The sequence below is a fragment of the Amblyomma maculatum genome, chromosome 10 (assembly GCF_055883805.1).
Source record: "Amblyomma maculatum isolate TAMU_Amacu chromosome 10, ASM5588380v1, whole genome shotgun sequence".
Classification (NCBI taxonomy): Eukaryota; Metazoa; Arthropoda; class Arachnida; order Ixodida; family Ixodidae; genus Amblyomma; species Amblyomma maculatum.
In genome coordinates, this window is record NC_139353.1 from 59,801,901 (window position 1) to 59,823,529 (window position 21,629).

The following is a 21,629-nucleotide window of genomic DNA, read 5'->3' on the forward strand; positions in this document are numbered from 1 at the left end:
TTCGATGAAATGGAAAGAAACTGCCATTCTCACTTTTGTTTTATCTCAAATGCAAGACAGCCATCATACAAATGTTCATAGATAAAACTACTGTGATGCAAGCAGTCTGTAACAATTTTTTCAGGCCCATTCAGCAATTTGAGCGTACAGTTAATTCGAACATTTTTTCCGAATCCCTTGAGGCCGAATTAGCTATAGTTTGCTGTGACTTGAAACACCAGATATTTAAGAAAGTTCATTTGTTGTGGTGACCTGAATTAATGATGCTTGCTGCATTTTCACATTATAACTTGTTTGCTCGCATACATGTGGAACACTTAAAATTGGCTCCTGATATTTAGAACAGGGGACTGATATTGTCTTCATGGTTTGACAGCTTGTCATGTTATTTTTTGTCTCATGCTTGAACCAACTTTTTGCTCGTCTTAGTTCATAATTAAGCCACTAATGTGATTTATTGCTGTCGTATTCTGTCATCAATCTTTATGAAGCATAGAAGAATGGATTACCAGCACATGCAGCAAATATATTTCACCCAGCATTGAAAGATAAAAAAATCTGGCTTGTCCCGTTATTCCCGTTGTAGTTAAATGTCTTCAGTTTTTGCTGCGTGTACCAGAGGCCAAGCTTTGAAATGGTAGGGACCGGTCCTGTTAAGTTCAGATGGAATGAGTTTCAGTGGAGTGGCATGAAAACCTAAAAAATAACTTTTCCCATGTCATAAATGTGTCTTTCATTACCGGCCAAATGCTAACTTACGTGGAGAGATGCAGAGAATCAATTCTTTAAATAAAAAAATAATTTGCTGGTGTTGTCCTTGGTCACCCTTTGTTTAGTCGTGGATGATGGTAGTTTTTCTTCAAGAGAAAGGTGAATAGGGCTAACCAAGCTTCTTTTACAGAAAAAAACATGACGTTTCGAAACCGGCTTGGTTCCTTCTTCATGGATTGACCCATAGGTTGTCCATATGGGGTGGCCTCACGCGTAGTCACACCATGAAAAAAGAACCAATACGGTTCTGAAACGCCATGTTTTTTTCTGTAAAAGAACTTGGTTAGCGCTATTCACCTTTCACTTAAATTATGCCTCCCAACCAGACAGACTTCGTTCGAATGTTTTCTTTTGAGTTTTTGCAGTTTTTCTTGTATTCTGGGTGTGTTCGGTAAAGCTGAGTTTTTGCGGCAGTAAATGCTGGGCACTTGTGTAGCTGTGGCACAGTTCTTGAGCTGCGCGCTCTTCTTTGCAGCCTTACATCACTGCTGAAGAGCTTCGCCGAGAACTTCCCCCAGACCAGGCAGAGTACTGCATCCGGCGTATGGCGGCATACAAGGGCCATGGCGCTGTTCCCGGCGCGCTCGACTACATGTCGTTCTCGACGGCGTTGTACGGGGAGAGCGATCTCTAGAGAACTTGTCGTGCTTTTTTTTTCGCTTTGTTATTTATTTTTTCTTTTCTCTCCGTTGGCAAAAGAAGAAGAAAAAAAGGAAAGAAAAACCATTTCCCTCTCCCCCCTATCCTGCGAGTACCGGACAGAATTTCGGCGGGGGGTAGTGCAGGAAACGCTCGGAAAGCAGGCTGGCTTGCAGATTGGCCACAGCAGTGTTTTGGCGCAAGTTGCTAGTAGCAAAGAACTGTGCAAGCCGGCCATTGGACACTGGCGCTGGGCCTTAGTTTTTTCACGACTGCTGAGTTGAAGTGTTATGTGATCTCTGGTACATATTTCATCATGCAGCCTAACGTACCTTCTTGACCGAGCGAGATTTTGTGTTGCGTCGACGCACTGTCTGTGTGCTGGCTCTGGAGTTGTTCATACAGGTCGGAGAGGGAATTCTAGATTTTGGTATCAGAAACAGCAGCATTTTCAATGCGAGAGTTGCATGTATGTCGTTATACTCTCGTGCAGTCAACGGTGAGGCGAAGGTAACTCCATTGCTTACTGTTGTTCAATGCCACAACTTACAGCACATAATTCGGTTTCGCACGACGTGCGAGTGAGCTGTGCAAAGGAAAAAGTTCCGACTTGCGTGTCAACTATGAGCGAGCCAGCCAAGTTAGAGCCAGCATTCAGCCAGTGCATGTCAACACTCAGTTTCAGCCCAATGTTTTAAACTGACTGACATGCATGAAATGTTACTGAAAGCGACTCGATGTCATGTGCCACACAATCAGACAATGCCATGGCCAGTTGTGGCCAAAAAGACTTACTGGGCTTTAGTCTCTTTTTGACTATTGCTTTCCTGGTGAATGTTGTTCTGCGAAGCAAGGTTTAATTTTTTAACCTCAAAGCCCAAAGTTTGTGTAAACAGCGTCAAGGTTGTGAGCTTGAGTTAGAGCATCTCTCGAGTAGACTGCATTGCCCCTCTGAGCTTGCACAGATTTTGTTTGGCGCGAGACATATTGAATAGACTATATCGTAGACTATACTTTTCGTTGGGCAAACGAGATTGTGGTTTGTTTAGAAGTCGACGGCCTTGTGTCCTACCATCCCTACACGAAAGCTCCTTTGTCTTCCCGACTGAGCCCAAACTTTTTTTTTCTCACATGGTGCGACTTTTTGGCCGAAACCCAAACAAGCCGCCATTGTAACCAATTTTGATACTGCCAGTTAGCATGCGGTCGGGAGCATGTTTCTTGAGGTGCTATACAAGTAACCCAGTGTCTGGCAAAACAAAGTGCAGAAAGACGACGGATGTGCGATGGCATTTTTGGCCACCTCTTTAGTCTGCCGTCTTCTTGTGTGCAGTTGTGTGTAGCGCTGTCGACGTGTTTTCGTTTATAGTAATGTTGCGAAGGAAACGAGGAGCGGTCTTGGAAGACAAAAAAAAAAATAATAATAATGCGTTGTTGCCACTTCCTGTGTTGCGGTTGGAAGTACATGTCATAGTTTATTTTCGCTTTATGTTTCAATTTGCCTTGTAAAGGCTCTGGATGCCACGGTAGAGGCGCCTTTTGTCTCTCCCAGGCATAAAAGGGTGAAATTATTTCATCAGGGTTTACATCTCTTGCATATGAACTGCTTGCAGGAGCTCTTTGCTGTGTCAGCGATCACTGCATCGAAATAGACAGCACACAAAAGCCGCCCTTTGAGATGGATTGAGTTAGCGTCAGCTGTTTTGCTCAAGCGATTCTTGCTTTCCCGCAACGTCTGAATGGGGCCCTACTTTTCTGGGGGGCTAATAAAATGGCTTGTTTCGTTTACCCGTGTCTTGTTTTTAGTTGTCAAAACTTAGCTCCTGTTTCTTGGTTACTACTTTTTTTTTTTCGTTCTTTTTCTTTCAAAGTTTTCTTTGGGTGTCATAATCTCCCAGAGCTAGTCTAGAGACTTCACATATATTTAGCAAAAAAAGAAAAAAATGACGTCGGTGTGTCGGCAGCGAGGTGTTTGCGTCGTACCTGTCATCCGCCGTCAGTGCCTACGTCACGAGAGATCGTCAGGCGAGCATCTTAAACACCATGTCTCAAGTCGAGTTGCCTTTTTTTTGTTTTTCTCTGAAACTAAAATGCACTTCTAGATTGCATATTGACAAATTGAGAGATAAATTGTGAAGCGGGTCGCGTTTGCTACCAGGCTGGCTGTGTGTACATCTGTATGTGCGAATGTAATTTTTCAAGTGCGTCTTGTGTGTATGCCTGCATGTGTATGTGTGTGTGCGTACGTTCAATCATTTCCTTCAAATTGTCTTCTGTCTGCCCTATTAATTTTGTGCAGAAATGGTGAGGAGTCAATCGCAATACATTGCACAGCAACCACGAATATACACAAACAAGAAGGATAATAAAATTTGTTTCGTGCGACAGTAGTGGAGCGGTAAATATTTCACAGGTCTTGCTGTTCTTCCCCATAGGTCTATGTGTGTGTGAAGAGTCCATTTTGTACTTGCCGTCGAATGTTTGTGAGGTAGAGTCTCACCTTGCAAACTGCCAATGCATTTCAGCTGTACTCAAAGAGTCTATAAAACTGCGTTAAAAAGGCAGATACGCAGAAGTGTCCAATCACATGATCTTTCAAAATGCACTGACTGCTTTGTAGGCAACCATGGTGGTTGCCAAGGTAACTGTGGTGGTTGCCAAAGTAACTGCGGTGGTTGCCAAGCTAACCATTGTGGTTGTCGTGGTGGTTGCCGAGGCATACAGTCAGACTTGTGCCACTGCGTGATCACTTTAGATGTATGCTGAGGGGTTTGCAGGTCTGACAAACTGTAATTTGCAATTGGAAATCATCACTTGGAGTAAACTATGCAGTATCAGCCAGGTTGTTAGCATGGACAGAGTATCATAAAGGTCATTTTGTGTGGCAGAATAACTTTTTTTTTTACAACTTTGACATTGCAAGACTGAAAAGTATGGGCTTAGCTGTTAGGCTGGGCAGATCATTTCATACAGTCACAGAAACAGCCATCAAGAACGGTGGGTTGTGTACCAAGCACAGTTTGTCTACCTCCTCCTCTCGTTTCTGTCGTCTGCACACAACGTGTCTGTGTGCGTCTCTTAACTGTGCTGTTTACGCTTCATGACTGCGAGGTGCCAAATGTAGAGTGTACTTTCAGCTGCTAATGTCGCAGTGGGTGTTGCCAACTGCAGGGTTGGATTCATTTTCCCGGTATGTCGAGGGACGTTTTTGAATGATGCACTGCACAAGCTTTAGCCATGTAGGGGAAGCTGAACAACTTGCACAGGACTTTTCTTCCGACTCGAATGTATACTTCTGCGTGAGCTAGGTTGTGTGTTGCCCGCTGAACAAAATCTGTTTTTTTTTTGTTCTGAAAAGGCATTGTCCGCGCAAGTTTTTCTCTCTCTGGTGTGCAAGTCAACTGACCTGGGTTGGGTAATCGCACCGAGATAACATTTGTGGACATCACATATCGTCGCTCGCCTACAAATTGGTATTTTTTTTTTCTGGCTGTACCGAATAAAAAATGTGTTTGAACAGAGGGTTGTAACCTCTCACTTCTTGCATACTAGTTGCTGTCTCATCGTATTGCTGCAGTGCAACATGAGCTAAACATCCTCTTTTTTACTCATTTCAGAATAGATAACAGTGACCACTATCTGTATAATTTCAGCACTGACGGGGGCTTGCACCTATCGCTCCTATAACATCAGTTACGTAATACTGTAAGCTGCTGTTAATTTTTTTTTCGAGCACTTCAGTAATGATGAATTTGGGTTCCAAAATTTAATTTAAATAAATTTTTCTGGACTTCTGGCTCAGTGCTGGGAAATGTCCAGTAAATTAGTGAAATCTTTTAAGGGGGGACATGGGTCTTAAAACTAACTTTATTATTTACTGCCCAAATGTGATGAAACCTCACAGAAATGTTCAGTTTTTTCTGCTGATTTCAAATATGCAACAATTTCTCTTCTGGGGCAATTAGTTCTAAAGGTATTAGAGAATTATTGCTATTGTCTGCTCAAACAATAGAGGAAAAAATGCTCATTAGAAATTAATTTTTAATACACAGGTAGATATTATAAAGTATAAGGAATGCAATGTTGGAAGCACATTTTTTATTTTCACTTGTAAAACTTTTATATCTTAACTTGAAATCCTTTCACAGTTGCCATGCTTGTGAGTGCAAAGTTCAGTGGGCTGCTAAATCTCTATTATTAGCTCAATTTTAAAACTGCTTCCAGCATTGCACTCCTTACACTTTATAGTATCTATCTGTATATTAAAAAATAATTTCTGATGAGCTAATGTTTTCCTATTGTTTAAGCAGACAATACAATAATTCTCTAATACCTTTGGAACTAATTGCCCTAGAGGAGAAATGTTTGCATATTTGAAATCAGTAGAAAAAACTGAACAATTCTGTGAGGTTTCATAAAGTTTGGGTAATAAATAACAATACCAATTTTAAGACCAGGCCTCACTACTGAAATCTGTGTATGCGTTTATGGATGCTAATAGGTATTTTACTGTATCTTAAAATGCATATGAAATCTGGCTGCTTTTTCTTCTTTTTACTGTCAATAGTAAAAATGAGCTTGTTCAGAAGTTGGTCAACAATCCGACAATCCTAATAGCAGGACGGGTAGTAAACGCTGATGAGAAGGAGCCTTTTATGTGACTGAGCCTTCTCGTAGCTTACGCACAAGCTGTCCACCAGAGTGGTCAGATTGTTTTCACTGGTTCTGTGATAGGTGGTAGCACAGAAAAGTACAGACTTCAACTGGCTTTAACTGTCCAAGCCACATAAGGCAACAGTTTCGGACGGTGGACCGTCCTCCTTCAGGGTAGAATTCTCAATTCTACCCTGAAGAAGGACGGTCCACAGTCTGAAACTGTTGCTAGAATATGCCCCTAGAATTAAAACTTGTGTAACTTAAGTACTAGGTGCTTGGCGATATAGCGTGTCCAGGACAGTACATTCATAGAAAATTTGAAATGTTTGAAGTTCATAGTAGCAAAAATGGATTCATAGCTCGAGAATGCAGTAATTGCTGATCCTCAAAGTTGGAAACAGTCGGCAGAATAATGCGAAGTATGAAGATGGCAGCAGGCTTATTTGAGAGCAGACTATCATAAGACGCATATGCTCCTATAATGCTATGCTACAAGTACTGGGTGCTTGGCCGTATAGCGTGCCCCTTACATTCATAGAAAATTTGAAATGTTCGAAGTTCATAGTAGCAAGGATGGATTCATATCACGGGAATGCAGTAATTGCAAATCTTCAAAGTTGGGCATAGCAGAATGATGCTATGAAGATGGCAAAGCCCATTTGAGAGCTGAATTCATCAAGAAATTGGCCACCTTGTTTGGAAGCAATCGTGCATTGCCTTGGAATCCATCGAAAATGCATTTCTTGTAAGATATGCCCATAAGCTTACAAACACTGCTAAGAGAAGAGGCTGTTAGATGAGTATGATTATGTTTCGTATTTGAAGGAGAATAATTTGTCTTTGCTAACTTCTGATAAGAAAGGGGAGTTTGTGATTCTACAGTTTACCTGTGCTGATGGACATAAGCCTTTGTAAAATGCTCTAAAACTTCTGAAACCATGCAAAGAAATATAAAGAACTGTGCGAGAGATTTAACTTGGAAACAATTGTTGTGTTATGGAATAGATTGTAACAAGCAAGAACACCTGCTCGGAAATGTTCTTTGCAGAAAAAACACACAAGATTGGGTGCCCTCTGCGCATTATAGGTTCAGAAAAAATAAAAAAATTGCAGAAAGATGTAGCAAGGTACTTCAGGGTTCCCGTTTCATCCAAAAGCAGGGAATCTGTATATGGTCATACATTGCCCACATGCTCAGTGACATTTTTCTACACATGCATCGATTGACAGAACCTTTAGGAACTCATTCAGACAATCATATATTCTAAAATAATTTCTGCTTTGTGAACAATCTTTAGGCCTTTTAGACTGTGACAGTGACTTAAGCCTTTCTTCAGGAAGTGCCGGAAGTTTTGAGTGTTTCTTAATGTGTGCTAACACCTCTCGAATCAACACATGAAATGAACACTCAAAATTCATTTGGCCCCAGCTTTGGAAAGTTTTTCAGATGTGCAGTATCATACAATTGGGATACCTGCAACGATTTCACTAAAATGTACTAAGCGCAAAAAAGTGACCTGTCAGCTGAAGCACGCAAGCAAAGCAAAGAGCTAGGTTGCTGTTAGAATTCCATACATGCACTAAGTATACACAAGAAAATTGGAAATAAAGAAGGAGTAGACATTGTCTTTTCTGCCCTCAATACCTATCGCAACTCTTTCGAATGGAAAATGAAAAGAAAAAAAACACTGGTTGCACTACACAGCACAGAAAACCCTTAGCGGTATGCGTGAAAGGAGTGTAATTTTATCTTGCTGCAAGGTGTACATCATATGCCAAACAGGCCAATGTATTGATTAAATGCTTGGAACATAGAAATGATTCATCAAGAACATCCCTCAGGAACCTGCCAGTTCATTGCTTAAATTGTGATCCCAAAATGCCATGCTGCCATATATGTTCAAAGAGACCACAGGTTCAGAAAAGTCCCGAAATAAGCTGATACAAAGCATAATGAAAGCCACCAAGATTTTGAGGCTGAAGAGTGAATGCATAAGCACACCTACCTTTTTACTCTTGGAAAAGAGTTCCTTTTTCCCTGGTTCTGTCCAACTTTTCGTTGATTTTACAGACTAGTTTTGCCTGCTTCTGCATTCCTTCCTGTCAACTTTTTTTTGGGCCTTAACTCTGTCATTTTCCAATATATTTTAGCATTCTCTTTCTTCTTTTAGTGTTTACAGCACCCCATCTTTTCCATTTAGCCACGTTACATCTAGTTTCATCTTATTACTCATATGTGTGTTTTCTTTTTTGATAATATACCCGATCACCATATTTTGATTCCATCATGCCATTTTGCTTGTTTCCCATGCTTTAACAGTTGCATGTCCATTTCTAGTTTTTTCGAGGTGAAAATCCTAACTGCTCTAACTGGTTTAGGGAACAAACTTCCAGTTCATGCCAGTATTGGCTTCCAGTTGGATAACATTAGATACCCAACTGAAATGCAATTGGTAATTTGTTCCTTAAACCAGTTAGAATTTTCACGTGATTAGGGAAAATTCATTGGTCAAAACTTTACAGTGATGTAGTTGGCTCCCGTAAAGAACCATTTGCTTGCTTTTTATATCATCCTGTTCTGGTTTCCCGACTCCCTGTTCCATATTTTGTTGTTTTACCTTTTGCCATATGTCATTCCTTGCTGCAAATATGTGGGCCTAAATTCTGGAGGCTGTCGTGAAGAGTTCGACAAACTGTCACACATTAGGAGGCACGAATACGGAATGGGTCTGAGGACAAATGAAAGTTGCAATATTCTAGTAAGCATGGGCAGGTCACGAAGGCAAGATAACCGATACCTAAGCGTGACAGAATGGATTCTAAAGGAAGGCAAGCGTATCAGGAAGTGGCAGGAAGCTAGATGGAAGAGATTTGGAACTTCACAGGGATCAAATATGGATGTAGGTGACGTAGGAATGGTTTAATTAGAGGGATATAGGAGAGGCCCGGGTGATGGATGGATGATGACAGTGAATCTGATTCTCCCATCGCTCGAAAGGGCTAAAGGCACAGTAACCATCTCACTCCGGGTGGACAACCACACGGAGCCATGTGGGAAGGGACTGAGCATGCGCAAAAGTTAAGAGGCAATGCAAACATATGAGACTCATTACATCATGACGAAAGCCGTTTATTTCGAGGAGCAAGGAAAAAAACGCGACGATGGAGCGGCGCAGCGCGTCAGACTAGGGTGCCTCGATGCGTGCGCCTTCGACGCGCGCAGAAGAGGGGGGCGCGTGCATTGAGGCACTCTATTTCAGACGACAACGTATCGTACGATGCGCTGCGGTCCTCTGATCTCGCGCAGCCTGCCGCAGTGACGCATGACCACAACGAACTGCGTCACCACGCGGCTCGACTCGAACGCGGCCGATGGGCCCTTAGTCAAGTCGGTGTCGGTCACGAAACGAACGTTTTTAGTCTCTTGTGTCTCCTGCTGGTTGTAGGCGGTCACCTGCTTCCACTGGGTCTCCTTGAGGCGCGCCTTTGGCAGAGCCAGCAACGCATACTTGGACTTCAGCGCCCGGTTGAAAGCGTCCACGAGTTTGTTGAGCCCGGCTAGCGTGAATCGACCCCGCATGTACTTGGGCACGCTTGCGAATTCGTCCTCGGTCAGGTAGGACACACTGACGGCGGCACCGGCTTGATCGCCACGCCCCAACAGTTTACTAGCCTGTTGAGCACCACCTTTTTGCCCTGCAGCGGCTGCTTGCTGTTCCGGCACCGCAGCGGGGAGGTCATCGATGAACTTCTTCATGCACTCTGCGAGCTGCAACTGCAGCTGGAGATCCGATAACAGCTTGGCTTCTGTTTCCTTGAGCTGCTCATACTGCGCGATGAGTTCGTGACACATCTGCTGACTGTTGATGGCTTCCTGTACCTTCGCTTCGGCTTGTTTCACAAAATATGCGTCGTCTTGCGAGAGCCGGGACAGGCCGACGCAAAGGTTGAGAACATCCAGCTTCTTGTGAAGGCCATCGATGTACTCGTCGGTCATCTTTGGGCGCGCGGTTGGCGGGTACGGAACGCTACGACGATGTCGGGCTGTAAAGTTGTGGCCGTTGGTCTAAAAAAACTGACGAAGTGGTAGCGCAGTGAAGCGAGAGTGGCTGCACGAACTGTGGCAGACAGTTGACGGAATGACCTGTGACAGGTGCCACAATCGAGACACAACCGCCTATTTTTTTAAAGGTTTGAAGCACCCGCTGCACATGTGTGTGCACTGTGCACTGTGTGTACACGGCGTATAAAAACCTAGAGGGCGCTACTAAACAGCTCAATACACAACACTTATTGAAGCTTCAAAAATAAGCAATTACAAATTTTTACAAATTTAAGTGAGTGGGAAAATTAATGCATGGTGCATTTGTTCTTTGCTAAAATCTACACATAAAGTGAGTGTGTTATGAAAGTGCCTGAAATCCAACGCCATCGCCATCATCCTTTTTTTTTTTTCTTTCCGGCGAGCATAGCGGGTGCTTTAAACTAGTTATGCGGTCGAACAAGTTCAGTTTAATTTATGGGGCGCGGTGAGATTCTATCACACATCATTGGTTACAGCAGTCGAGCGCCCTAACGACTGCGCCACCGCGGCAGATTCGAATAAAGCTACACGGTCGTTTGTTTCCTTTCATGTCTTTTTCTCTGTTTATGGAGCCGCTAACGCATGGCCTAACCATAGTGACTTTTTGAACACTGTGCTTTTAAATTCGGTCATTTGGCTCTACATTATAAGCTATTTCCAGCATAACAGTAGGTTACGTGTAGGCAAAAAAGCACGCGCGGCTGCAATTCATACACCACATCTTTATGTGCCGGTACGCTATATGGTGGAGAAATTACTGCTTTGTGAGCGAAAAATTATGGGCATGCCTCTCGCAGGCGACACGATCATGTATACCTACTAGTGGTCGGGTTGGGTGACGTCACGTGACAACATGATACGGCAGCGTTGGCAGGCGCTTTGTATCGGGCGAGGGGTTCGTCTGTAACTCTTCTCAGGACTGTCGAAAATCTGTTTCGCTCCCTCGCAAGGCGCACATGACAGTCCAGCGAACATTATATACGACAACGTCCAGAGAGCCCTCATTGAAAAAGTCTATATGTTTGCGCATCTCGTGTATAATGTAGTAGTCTATGAAAATAGGTGAGAAAATAGAAGAACAAGTTAAAATACTAGTGATTTAGAGAATAGCAAAGTGCACATACTACAACGGAGACATAAAAGTGTCACCTCGTGGAAGGAAAACAAAATTTGTAAGAAAGGATGGAGCACAAACAAAATCAAAACATTGCATCCCCTCTGCAATAAAATAACAAAGCTGAACTTTTAACTGTTAATGCAGTAGTTTAAATCCCACTCGTTTTTTTTTTCTCTTCATTTTTATATGCAAATAGCAGAAAATAAATCTTTTTTTTTTTTAACTGAGTGTGTTAGCTTTTAGGTTGCGTCCTGAAATCCCTTAGAGTAGAACTTGGCGTTTAAACTAGCCTCGCCAAATCGATTCCCTTCCTTGTTTTGATTCATCCAACAGTTACAAGCCTGCAAACCATTTGCCAATTCTCTCGATGTATGAAACCTTTCAGTTTGCATTCAGAGATGCATTCCACTCTAAATCATCATATAATGACACTTCTTGTGTTGCGCTGCCTGGTCGAGTGTGCCTACAAGGCGTGGTATGGCAATATTCATTTCGGTTACTGCAAAGGTGTGCATGCGTTGACCAGCTAGCTACTGCTTCTAATGCTTAGTTCGTTCCTTGGGTTGTGGCCACAAGTATTGCTCTGCCATGTTATCCATACAAAGCATATTGTCAGCCAGGCGAGCTCCGGTCTTCACTTTAGCATAATGAAAAGACTACCATTGCAGTGCTGTAGCAACTTCCAAGACAAGCGTTTTGTTAAAAACTGCACTATTTATGTTTTTACTTTGCTTTTTGCGCCACACAGGCTCCCATGTAAAATCCAAGGTACGCATGTAACATTCAACTAATCGTACCAGTAGCACAACTTATTAGAGCTCCAAAAGGCTGCCATCGAGAACGCTTGCGTGTACAGGAACCAACAAAGTACTTACATTTGGTTAATTGCAGAGCCTTTCCTCCTTCTTCCCTTCTACTTCTAGTGTTTGTGTGCTGGTTATAATTTCATTTTTCTTTTCTTTCGGCGACATTGGCGTCTCACGACTCTTCTCCCTGACATGCGGAACTGAACTCACGGGGCCTTACGGGGCCCTACACGGGGCTCTATAGGGCTTTCTATAGGAACTAGGCCTAACTAGCTGAACAGGAAAATTATGTCGTCAGAAACTGTTGCAATTTCGCAAGGAATCTTGCGTAAACATCTCGCGAATGCAAGATTTTCACCATGAGCCTAGGAAGGCTTTTGCCTTAAGACTTGTCACCACATAGCGGCATTCGCCCTTACTGTCCAACACAGCAGTAAGCTACACTTACATATGACTACAATACAAAAAGAGACACAAAATAAAAAAGGTTGTAAAAGAGTTCCATTTATTTCATTTATGCATGCTCTCAGAATAATTTTTGCTGCACAATCAGTAACAGGCAAAAAAAACCTGAGAAACTAGGTGAAATAATTAATTTTGATAACATTATGTACAAGAACAATGGCAGTAACAATAAAGAAAATACATAGTGTCTTAATTGCAAGCAAGTTTGTTTGATTAACCTAAGTCGATAACAATATTCAATAAAAAAAGTCTGCACAGTATAACGCAATCGTGCAAGTACAAAAAATAAAATACACAGTGTCATAATTGCAAGCAAGTTCATTTGATTAACCTAAATCGACAATATTCAACAAAAGAATCTATGCAGTATAACACAATCATGCAAGTGCCTTCAATTGTGTATAAAATGAAAACGAAATTCAACAACAACAAAAAAAATTATGCCATTCTATCTCAAGTATATCCTTATGTAATGCTGACATGACCACTACCTTGAAGCGACTTCAAGTGGCTTAGAGATAAAAAAAAACTACCGCATGAATATGAAAGTGAGCAAGGAAATAAAAGTTCGCTAAGCTGTGTCCACATAGGCTAGACAAATGCAAGGCATCACAGTTACGAGAAAAGTTGGACTTGAAGTTTGTTATAAAATTACAGATCCTTTCTTGCTCACTCTCAGTACTTGGAGCATTAAAATAGCACTGAATGTTGGCCCAAATATGATGTGCCAACAACAGCGTTTTGCTTTCTTCTATGTAGATGCACATTTCAAAAGTTGAGGCGATGGTCTTGATGTAACAGACTAGACAAATACTGACTTTGCTGATTGCATTGCCTGAAACTTTCATCTAGCACTGTGCATCCATAACACCCTCGTATTATCTTGCAAGTCAAATGCTGACACCACAGTGCAAAGCAAACACTCGCGACAGTAATTGCTAGTGCCTAAAACATTGTTCTTCACACAAAGAAATGTCATTCAGATGATCTGCACTGCTTGCTGTGAACGAGAAAAATGCTATATCACAACGATTATATATGTTCCAACAATAGTAAAACATGCACTGCGAAAACGATTATATATGCCATAATTGCAATTTAGGTGTGGGTAATTTTAAGATTGTTTATAGAACATGTCTGCGACACAATATCACCATTACGAAAAAATGACAGAAAAGAAGAAGAAAAGGCTTTTTCAGTTCTGTCATACTAGCACCTACGGTGAAGGCATTTACGCAAGGTCAAAAACACCTATTTTATGGTAGCTAGTTTCACAGGCGAGAGCGAGTTGAAAATTCACCAAGGACTCGAAATGGACAGGGCTGAGACAGCAACCGTGTCATAGATATGGCAAGTTCAAAACCCCACCTCGCTACCACCTGCAGCCAGTGAGATGTAGGCACGATGCATTGTGATGGTTTGCAGCAGCCAGCTTCCCAGCGGATGCACTCTCGGAAAGATGAGCTGTACCAGTGCCCTCGGTCAAGGATATGCACGGCGTTTGCAATGGGTAGAAGCGGACGGTGCACGACCTCCAATCAGCTATTAACGAAAAACTAAAAAAGCCCGTGCAAAAGTGTGGAACAAGTTCGCAGCCGGGTGTCGAACAAGTGGGGGTCGAGTGCTCTGCAGTTGGAACGGCGGACTAAAATGTGCTGTGCATGCCGGTGTTGCCTTCCTGTCGCATGCGTTTGAGCGCCCGCAGAGCCCTCTTGGCAGCGGTGCACTTGGCGATGCGCTTGTTGCGGCCAACGCCAACGAAGCGTCCCTTGCCAAACACTTCCACCCGGATTCGCACCTTGCCATTGAGGGTCATCTCGGCGCGCCTGCAATGAAGACGTTAGGTTATGGCGTTGGAACTAAAACTTATTTTTCTAACAGATACCATGGACAAAACATATGAAACACGTTTTGTGCCTTAAAGGAGCAGTTTGTAAGCTATAGAACTGCATTGCAATAAAGTCTCAAGTATTGGTCTTCGAATTAGGGACTTCGGTAGAAAGAACACAGTGTATTTATCTTTACCAGGTCCTTGGAGCTGCGCAAAGTTTAAAAGATAAAAGGTAAACACAGTCAAGATGTGAAACATGCTGGACCACACAATGACCAACAGAAAGTGCTACTCATCCCAAATTTAGAATGGGTGTGGTGCTGGGGATCCACTCTACATTTACAGCAAATTGCTGGAAGCTGCTGATAATATGACAGCATCACATCCCACATATTTGCACCGGAGGATGCGAGGTTTAAACTTTCTGCTCATTTAACTGTGACAGAATGACTGGCTGCTTGTTGACAATGCTGCTCCTAATGTGATCCCTCACATAAATACATGAAGCGAATGTAGCTCTAGTTAGCAGTGACAAAGCAGCCTTAACCTGCATGCTTAAGACCTGATGAAAAGCACATAAATCAGCTCCATGTAATACCATGCTGCTATAAAACAACGCAAGATGCTGTCTCTGCGATAACCTCTGCCTCAGACAAGTCACTCTCGCCATTCAGACATTTGCGGCAAAAGAAGAGCACTTTAAACTAGTACTTTCTAGCATTCCTATTTCTCAAGAATGTAACTCCCTTTTCAGAGCTCGAGCAGTAAGAACTTAAGCGTACCATATCAGCAACATCAACAAAATACATAAGCTACCAAAATGCAAGGTACATGCTTTCATTTCCGTTTGCATGCCACTGTTTTTGACGCTCAGATCAAGCGAGGTTCATGTTTCTCATCCCTAAATGCGTCCAAACTAGCAAAGAACATCTGAGGTCATAGCGATTCATGTGAAGAAAGGCAGTTACAACAGCGTAGTCTGTGTAATACTTACTCAAACTTGGCAGTTTGGGGTTCAAGCTCCAAAAGCTCCCTGATAGGAGACTTGGGCACATGGGTGCTGAAGTATTCTGGAAAAAAATAAAATAAAGAAAGGTAGTTTACTTTAGAACCTTTTCTCACCAATAATTTTTCAGCAGTACCATAAGTCTACGCTCTGCAAATGCGATGATAAAAATAAACAATTCTGAAATGCCATACTTGAGACAACAGTGAAAATTTAATTCCCTCGCAGCAAAACTGAGATAAATCTTGGTGACGACTGCTGTGCCTGTGTCCACAGCTCTTTCATGGGCAGACGCTCTCCCACTTATTCAAGGCAAAATTGCCCATACTGCAAAACTGCCCATCAGAGCACCCTGCTACGCTTTCCATTGTAGCCGATGTGTCGTGCCGGGAGGTTAATTATTTTTATTCATTTAAAGCTTTAGTGTACTCGGGTATCAGTTTCCATGCACCACTCACAGCAGCAAATCATGCCTTGGAGGACAACAGGCTGCATAAACTAGCTTGATTAAAAAGAAAACAAGGCTGAGCTCACCGATTTCAGGCTTCATCATGGCATAGTAGACGCGCCAAACCGTGTCCAGGGACATGTTAGAGTCCAGAAAGATGGCACCGGCAACCGATTCAAAGATGTCGCCAAGGGCCTTGGGCACTTCCACCTCCTCTGCCTCTTCGCACTCCTCTTCCTCCAGGTAGTACTCCTGGAGCAAAGAAAGCCAGCCCTCTGTGCTATCCAGAAAGTGTGCAAGCGCCTGCGACTGATTGCTCTCTTAGCACATGTCTTTAAATGGGCAAAAACAACAATCTGTTCTTGTACCTGCAGATAAAGACTGGACCGACCTTCTCACCCTGTTTACAAGTTCAAGATTGTCATGTTGATTAATGAAAGCATTGTTGACCTATGAAAGAATTAGCTGGAAATGTATAATCAGGAGCATTCATTTTACAATCATATCTCCATTAGATGCCTTTGTGGACCCAAGGCCATGCTTTGTTTCCTCACAAATGTCGGCACACAAATAAACAAGCAAGCAAATTAATAAATAAAATATTGAAATGCAAAAATTACAGGTGTGCAAGAGAACTTACTGTGAGACAATGTAACCTAATTATAAGAAAATACATATCCCCTAGAGACATCAACAAAATGTTTGATGATTTTCGATATGCAGTCGGGAAGTTTTATAGCGCAAATTGCAAAAAGCAGGCCTGACAAGAACTGCTTTGATGCACAACTAAAACCAACAAGCACATTAGAGAAGTGTACAGAACTGCAACCATACAAATGCTGAAAATTTTTTTCTTGACGGCGAAAGGCAGATACACATCTTCAGAAACCTGTACAATGAACCGTTTGCTTGCCCGCATTAGTGCTACTGTTTCTTACTTATGGTTTTTGCTGTATTCACCTATGGCTGAGAAAGTGGACAAGAGCACTGAATAAAAATATAAGTGCATATTAACAGAGCCTCGTTGATATGCTCCCAGTCCGTATGGCTCCCGTTTCATAAGTTCAAACTCACGGGTAGAGCATCTCTCATAGAGTTACACCATTTTTCTCCTGGTGAATAACGTTCCCGGATACCATGATTTTCCGGCTACTATGTCCAAAATTTCAATAAACTGTGGTCGTATTCCGGTACCTACTGGTGTTCACCTATGGGGCTAAAACATGGAGGTTAACGAAAAGAGTTCTACTTAAGCTGAGGACAACGCAGAGGGCTAGGAACAAAAAAATGGTAGGTTTAATGTTAAGAGATAGGAAGCATGCAGAGTGGGTCCGAAAAATAACTCAAGTTACTGACATTCTAGTTGAAATTAAGAAGAGGAAATGGGCATGGGCAGGACATGTAGCGCAAAGAGAGTACAAGCGGTGGTCTCTAAGACCAACCAATTGGATTTCAAGGGAAGGTAAGGGTAGCAGGGGGAGACATAAAATTAGGTGGGTGGATGAGGTTAAGAAATCTGCAGGGGTCAAAAGGATGTAGCTAGTATAGGACCGGGTTAATTGGAGATATATGGGAGAGGCCTTTGCCTTGCAGTGGGTATAATTTGGCTGACGGTGATGATGAAGTTCGAAATTTCGATAAACTGTGGTCGTATAATACATTCTGCGATCAACCGGACTTACGTTAAAGAGCGCTCGCGACGTGAAAAACTGATTAGCGAAACTCACCCGCCACCATTGCTTTCCTGCAGTGCCTAGATGCAATGGGGCAAAACATCATAGAAAGCCAACAAGCCAACATACGATGCACCCGTTCCTGCGGAAACATGGCTGCATAAGAAGAAACGCGGTGGCTTCTTTGCGGTGCCTTAGGGGCATAGGGATGGACCATTTGATAACTACAACTATTCGTTTGCTGGGTCTGGGAATAGCAGCATTAAAATGCGCATTGCCTGTAAGCCATCACAATGGCTTCTCCGCATATCACTGGTGTAAGGGGGCGAAACATCTGGAAACAACCAAAAAGGGATCCCGGCTCATCATTCCTTCTAAGAACCGGATTTATTACTAAATCTCTTTCGTGCTTAGGACAGAGCAAATACGGACTGAATTCTGCGAGAGCTAAAAAAGGAGCTGTGCATATTTGATGTCTATAAATGCTAATCTACACTTTTATGCAGTGAAGAATAGTCTCAATTCTAAATGCCTTTGCACCTAATTCAGCAGTTAATAATTTTAAAATCAGGTAGTTTGGATCATACATTTTCCCAGACAATATTTTTTTCTGGCATTTTTTTAATCAATGAGGTTTTACTGTACTTCGTAAGAGGAAAGTAACAAGCACCACATATGCACTGTTACTCTCCTGGGATATATTACAGAAAGGTTTTACGTGGCCATACAGTTTTAGCTTTTTCCTTATGAATGAACACTGTGAATTAAATTTTCACGAATGGAAATCTGCATGCTTTTTGGATGCTCCCATTTGGTTTTAGAGGAGAACTCCGGATGTTTTTCGATATTCGTGTATTATGGCAAATTGGTAAAATGTTTACTGTAGCTTTTCTCTCTGCCCAGACGCATTCTTCCAAATTTGAATGCTGCGCGATAATTATTTCGTGCTCAACTCGACTTTAAAATGTGCTGTTTTTGTGGCCTCAGTTCAGACAATTTCTGCAGGCAACACTGCGTTTGTGACGTCACAAACATTATACCTGTGTTACTAGCCTCTTCCTTGTGACCTTGAAATTTAGAGGCTTGTATTAGGCTACATTAAACGTTTTATGTACTGCGTCATGATTTAAAGGCTTTATTTCCACCATCCAACATGCATGCGAGCGTTTTTCCAATATTGTATGTTGATGTCACCATTCCGTCAACTGGAACGTCGTTTCTGGCCTTAAAACCAGTTTACGCTTCAATTTGCTGTTCTTTCATTTTAAAAATAGTTCTATTCGGACTTTCAAAATACGGTTTTTCATCTTGGAGTTGGGACACATTGAGGAACGTAATGAAATCAATAGCTCACAATGATGAAAAAACCATCGGAGTTGCCCTCCAGGCCTGAAATGAATGGAATCGGCATATGAGAAAGCCGCAATGATAGGCTCTCTGAATACTTTTTGTAGATAGTTGACTTCTCATTAAGCAATTATGAGAAAACTCTTACGGGCGTGTGCTGTCACACTCCTGATAATTTACAGGTGTGTGTGGTCATGAGCAAAGCTATACCTGGCGACAGCTTCTCTAGGCAAAGAAGGGAAGGCTATAAAAAGCACAACACCCCCTTGCTGAAACATTGGCTCAGCTTGCGAACTGAGGCTCTCCCTCAACCTTTATTCAGTGCTTTTTCATACTGCGTAGCCGTCTTCTTTCTCCCATTCTATCCTCGAACAGTTCGGCCATATGACAGTGCTCTTGGCATGTTACTTTCCCTAAGGTAACTTCTCCAATCGCTAAAACGTCTGGCACCATTTACTGAAGCTTCTGGTAACTAGACATGCCTAGGAAACTTGCTGTAATATATATATATATATAAAAAAAGAAACTTTATTCCTTGACTTTCAACGTTGAAAGTTGAGTCTCATTAGAAATATAGCTTAATACTGGCAGTATAGTAGGCTTTAACAGAAAGCTAAGTGCAAGCAGAGACTGTATTCCATTGTGTAGGAGGAAAGCGCTTTAGGATGAAATGGCATGTTTCAGCTGCACATTTTCTGCTACAAAAAGCCGTCATGGAGTATAAGCAGGATGCCAAATGGTGCCGTGCATGTCATCACCACCAGCTTAGTGAAGTCTAGGGCAACATTTTGTAATGACTGATTATGATCTGAATTTGTTTCGGCCTCTGTCATCGATCTCCATGGTGTAAACCGGGGAAGGGGGTTGGGTATTGACATAATGTTGGCTGTGGCAAAACTAAACTCATTAATAGTTATAGAACAAGTTCACCACACTCCCATGCCTCTCAGTCAACGAGCTTTATCGATGCTAATCCCATCTCAGCAAAAAGACTCAGACACACAGTGCTGTGATCTAACTGGCTGTGGCTGTTGGTTGGATGCTTGCCTCTCCAGATTCTGTTGCTTTCGTCCTGACTTATGCCACGAGCAAGAAAAATGTGAAACACCAAAGAATACTACCCATGGCTTCAATTTCGATACATGGCAATCTGGTAGTTTGAGGCCAGCATCGCCATAAAGCGGGTGACCTCCTTATCACTCTGGCCTCGCTTACGATGAGGATATGGGCCAAACATGTTATCGTGAAAATATAGGACCTGTACAGGAAATTTTGGAACATCAGATGGTGCCAGGGCATTTTACACTGTGCATAACAGCAGAATAATACAGTCGAACCCGGATATATCGAACTCGAAGGGAATCACGAAATAGTTCGATATACAAAAATTGGCTTGTGACGGCACTTACGATGCCAAAAAATGATACCGCATGTGTCGCGTAATCAATCCACTCGCATAATGAACCCACCCTCCACTTTTTCACCCGAGAATTTGAAAAAAAAAAAAAAAAAGAAAATGCGTTAAGACCAGCTCGCTCACATGCAAGCGATTGAGCGATCTCAGCGACAAGCGGCAGCGACAGAGCGAAAAATTTCAAACTTGTTGAAACTGCGTCCCCCTTGCCGCTCGAACCACCGCGACAGCTCAATAAAAGGTTTCTGTGTCGCTGCGGCAGAAATCGCGAGCGTTTTCGCTTGCATGTGGATGGCGCGCGTCACTCCCGTTTTGGTCGTCGCATCCACAGCTCATTTCTTGGCAGCGTGCCAAGATGCTGCGCAGCGATAACGGCAGGGCGCGTTTATCTTTTTATAGCTCCTCCGGTGGCGGGGAGCGACTTGGCAGACTGCCCGTGATGGCTTGATTGCACAAGCCTGGTTCGATTTATCACGCCGCGCTTGGGGCGGGTGTCATGATCGCAGCAGCAGACCGCGTGCTTCCGTTGATTCATACATGCAAAGACAAACGGCTCCCGCCAAAAAAAAAAAAAAAAAAAAAAAAAAAAAAAAAAGCCTGCCGCTTCTTAACGTCCGCAGCCGCCATATCTTACGCTACGTCGCGCGTACAGCACAACGATAAGAAAGGGTGACTCTCGCAAAAAAGAAAAAAAAAAAGAAAAACAGAGAGAGCTGCCGCTTCTTGACGTCCGCAGGCGCCATAGCCATCAGCCGCCGCGCGCAGAGGGTTCGCAACACACGCTGGCGAAAGCGTTCGACGTCTGTCTGAAAACGGGCTGAGCTGGCTTGGCGCATGCGTAGCGCGTGCTGAAGGAGAGAGATAGCTCGGCAAAAGAATGGACAAACCCACGTGCATGGCTTGCAAACGCCATGTGTTGGCGCGCGGGAAACAATAACTGCAGATGCGCGCGCCTTTGGGGAATGGGCGCGGCGCTGTCCAGAACTGTCCCTTCTCATTCCTTCCGCGCGTGGCTTGAAAACGTCACACGGCAAACGGCCAAGCGTGATGCGATCGTCTTTGGGGAAGGCACACTTTCCAGTGCGTGGTGCGGAGTTCGATATATCGAACGACCGGTGAAATTGAGTTCGATGACGCGGATTTCCTATACTTTTACATGGGATTTTCAAGGGGATATTCCGTGAGTTCGATATAACCAAAATTCGATATATCCGGGTTCGATATAACCGGGTTCGACTGTACTCCTGAAACAGTGCAGCGACTGCCAAGCTTCGCTCCTGCATCAAACATGGCACCTGGTGCGCGCCATCAACGCTGCATTTGCAAGCAACAAACAAACAAAAAACACAAATAAAGAGGCGTGTGCACAGAG

The 21,629-nt window shown here is 43.0% G+C and overlaps 3 protein-coding genes across 7 annotated transcripts in view; 1 reads left to right on the plus strand and 2 right to left on the minus strand.

Annotated features, from left to right (window-relative positions):
• Actn (alpha actinin) overlaps positions 1 to 4,932 on the plus strand; it is a 92,499-nt gene extending 87,567 nt beyond the window's left edge. For all 3 annotated transcript variants that reach the window (XM_084582884.1, XM_084582883.1, XM_084582882.1), the window contains one exon: positions 1,247 to 4,932. In XM_084582884.1, coding sequence (XP_084439010.1) covers positions 1,247 to 1,405 — 159 coding nt within the window. In that variant the 3' untranslated portion in view covers positions 1,406 to 4,932. The remainder of the gene's footprint in view (positions 1 to 1,246) is intronic.
• Positions 4,933 to 9,158: 4,226 nt separating this feature from the next.
• On the minus strand, positions 9,159 to 10,299 carry LOC146176621 (uncharacterized). The gene has a single exon (XM_084582890.1). It carries the CDS (start codon positions 10,061 to 10,063, stop codon positions 9,323 to 9,325), a length of 741 nt encoding a protein of 246 aa, XP_084439016.1. The 5' UTR covers positions 10,064 to 10,299; the 3' UTR covers positions 9,159 to 9,322.
• A 2,258-nt stretch (positions 10,300 to 12,557) lies between these two features.
• The window catches only part of Dcr-1 (Endoribonuclease Dcr-1), a 39,190-nt gene continuing 30,118 nt past the window's right edge, over positions 12,558 to 21,629 (minus strand). For all 3 annotated transcript variants that reach the window (XM_084582891.1, XM_084582893.1, XM_084582892.1), the window contains exons 19-21: positions 15,910 to 16,075; positions 15,364 to 15,439; positions 12,558 to 14,364 (exon numbers count right to left, since the gene is read on the minus strand). In XM_084582891.1, coding sequence (XP_084439017.1) covers positions 14,184 to 14,364; positions 15,364 to 15,439; positions 15,910 to 16,075 — 423 coding nt within the window. In that variant the 3' untranslated portion in view covers positions 12,558 to 14,183. The remainder of the gene's footprint in view (positions 14,365 to 15,363; positions 15,440 to 15,909; positions 16,076 to 21,629) is intronic.

What these genes read in the sequence shown, in the direction of transcription:
- LOC146176621 (XM_084582890.1), bottom strand. Translation starts at nt 10,063, where the DNA reads ATGACCGACGAGTACATCGATGGCCTTCACAAGAAGCTGGATGTTCTC.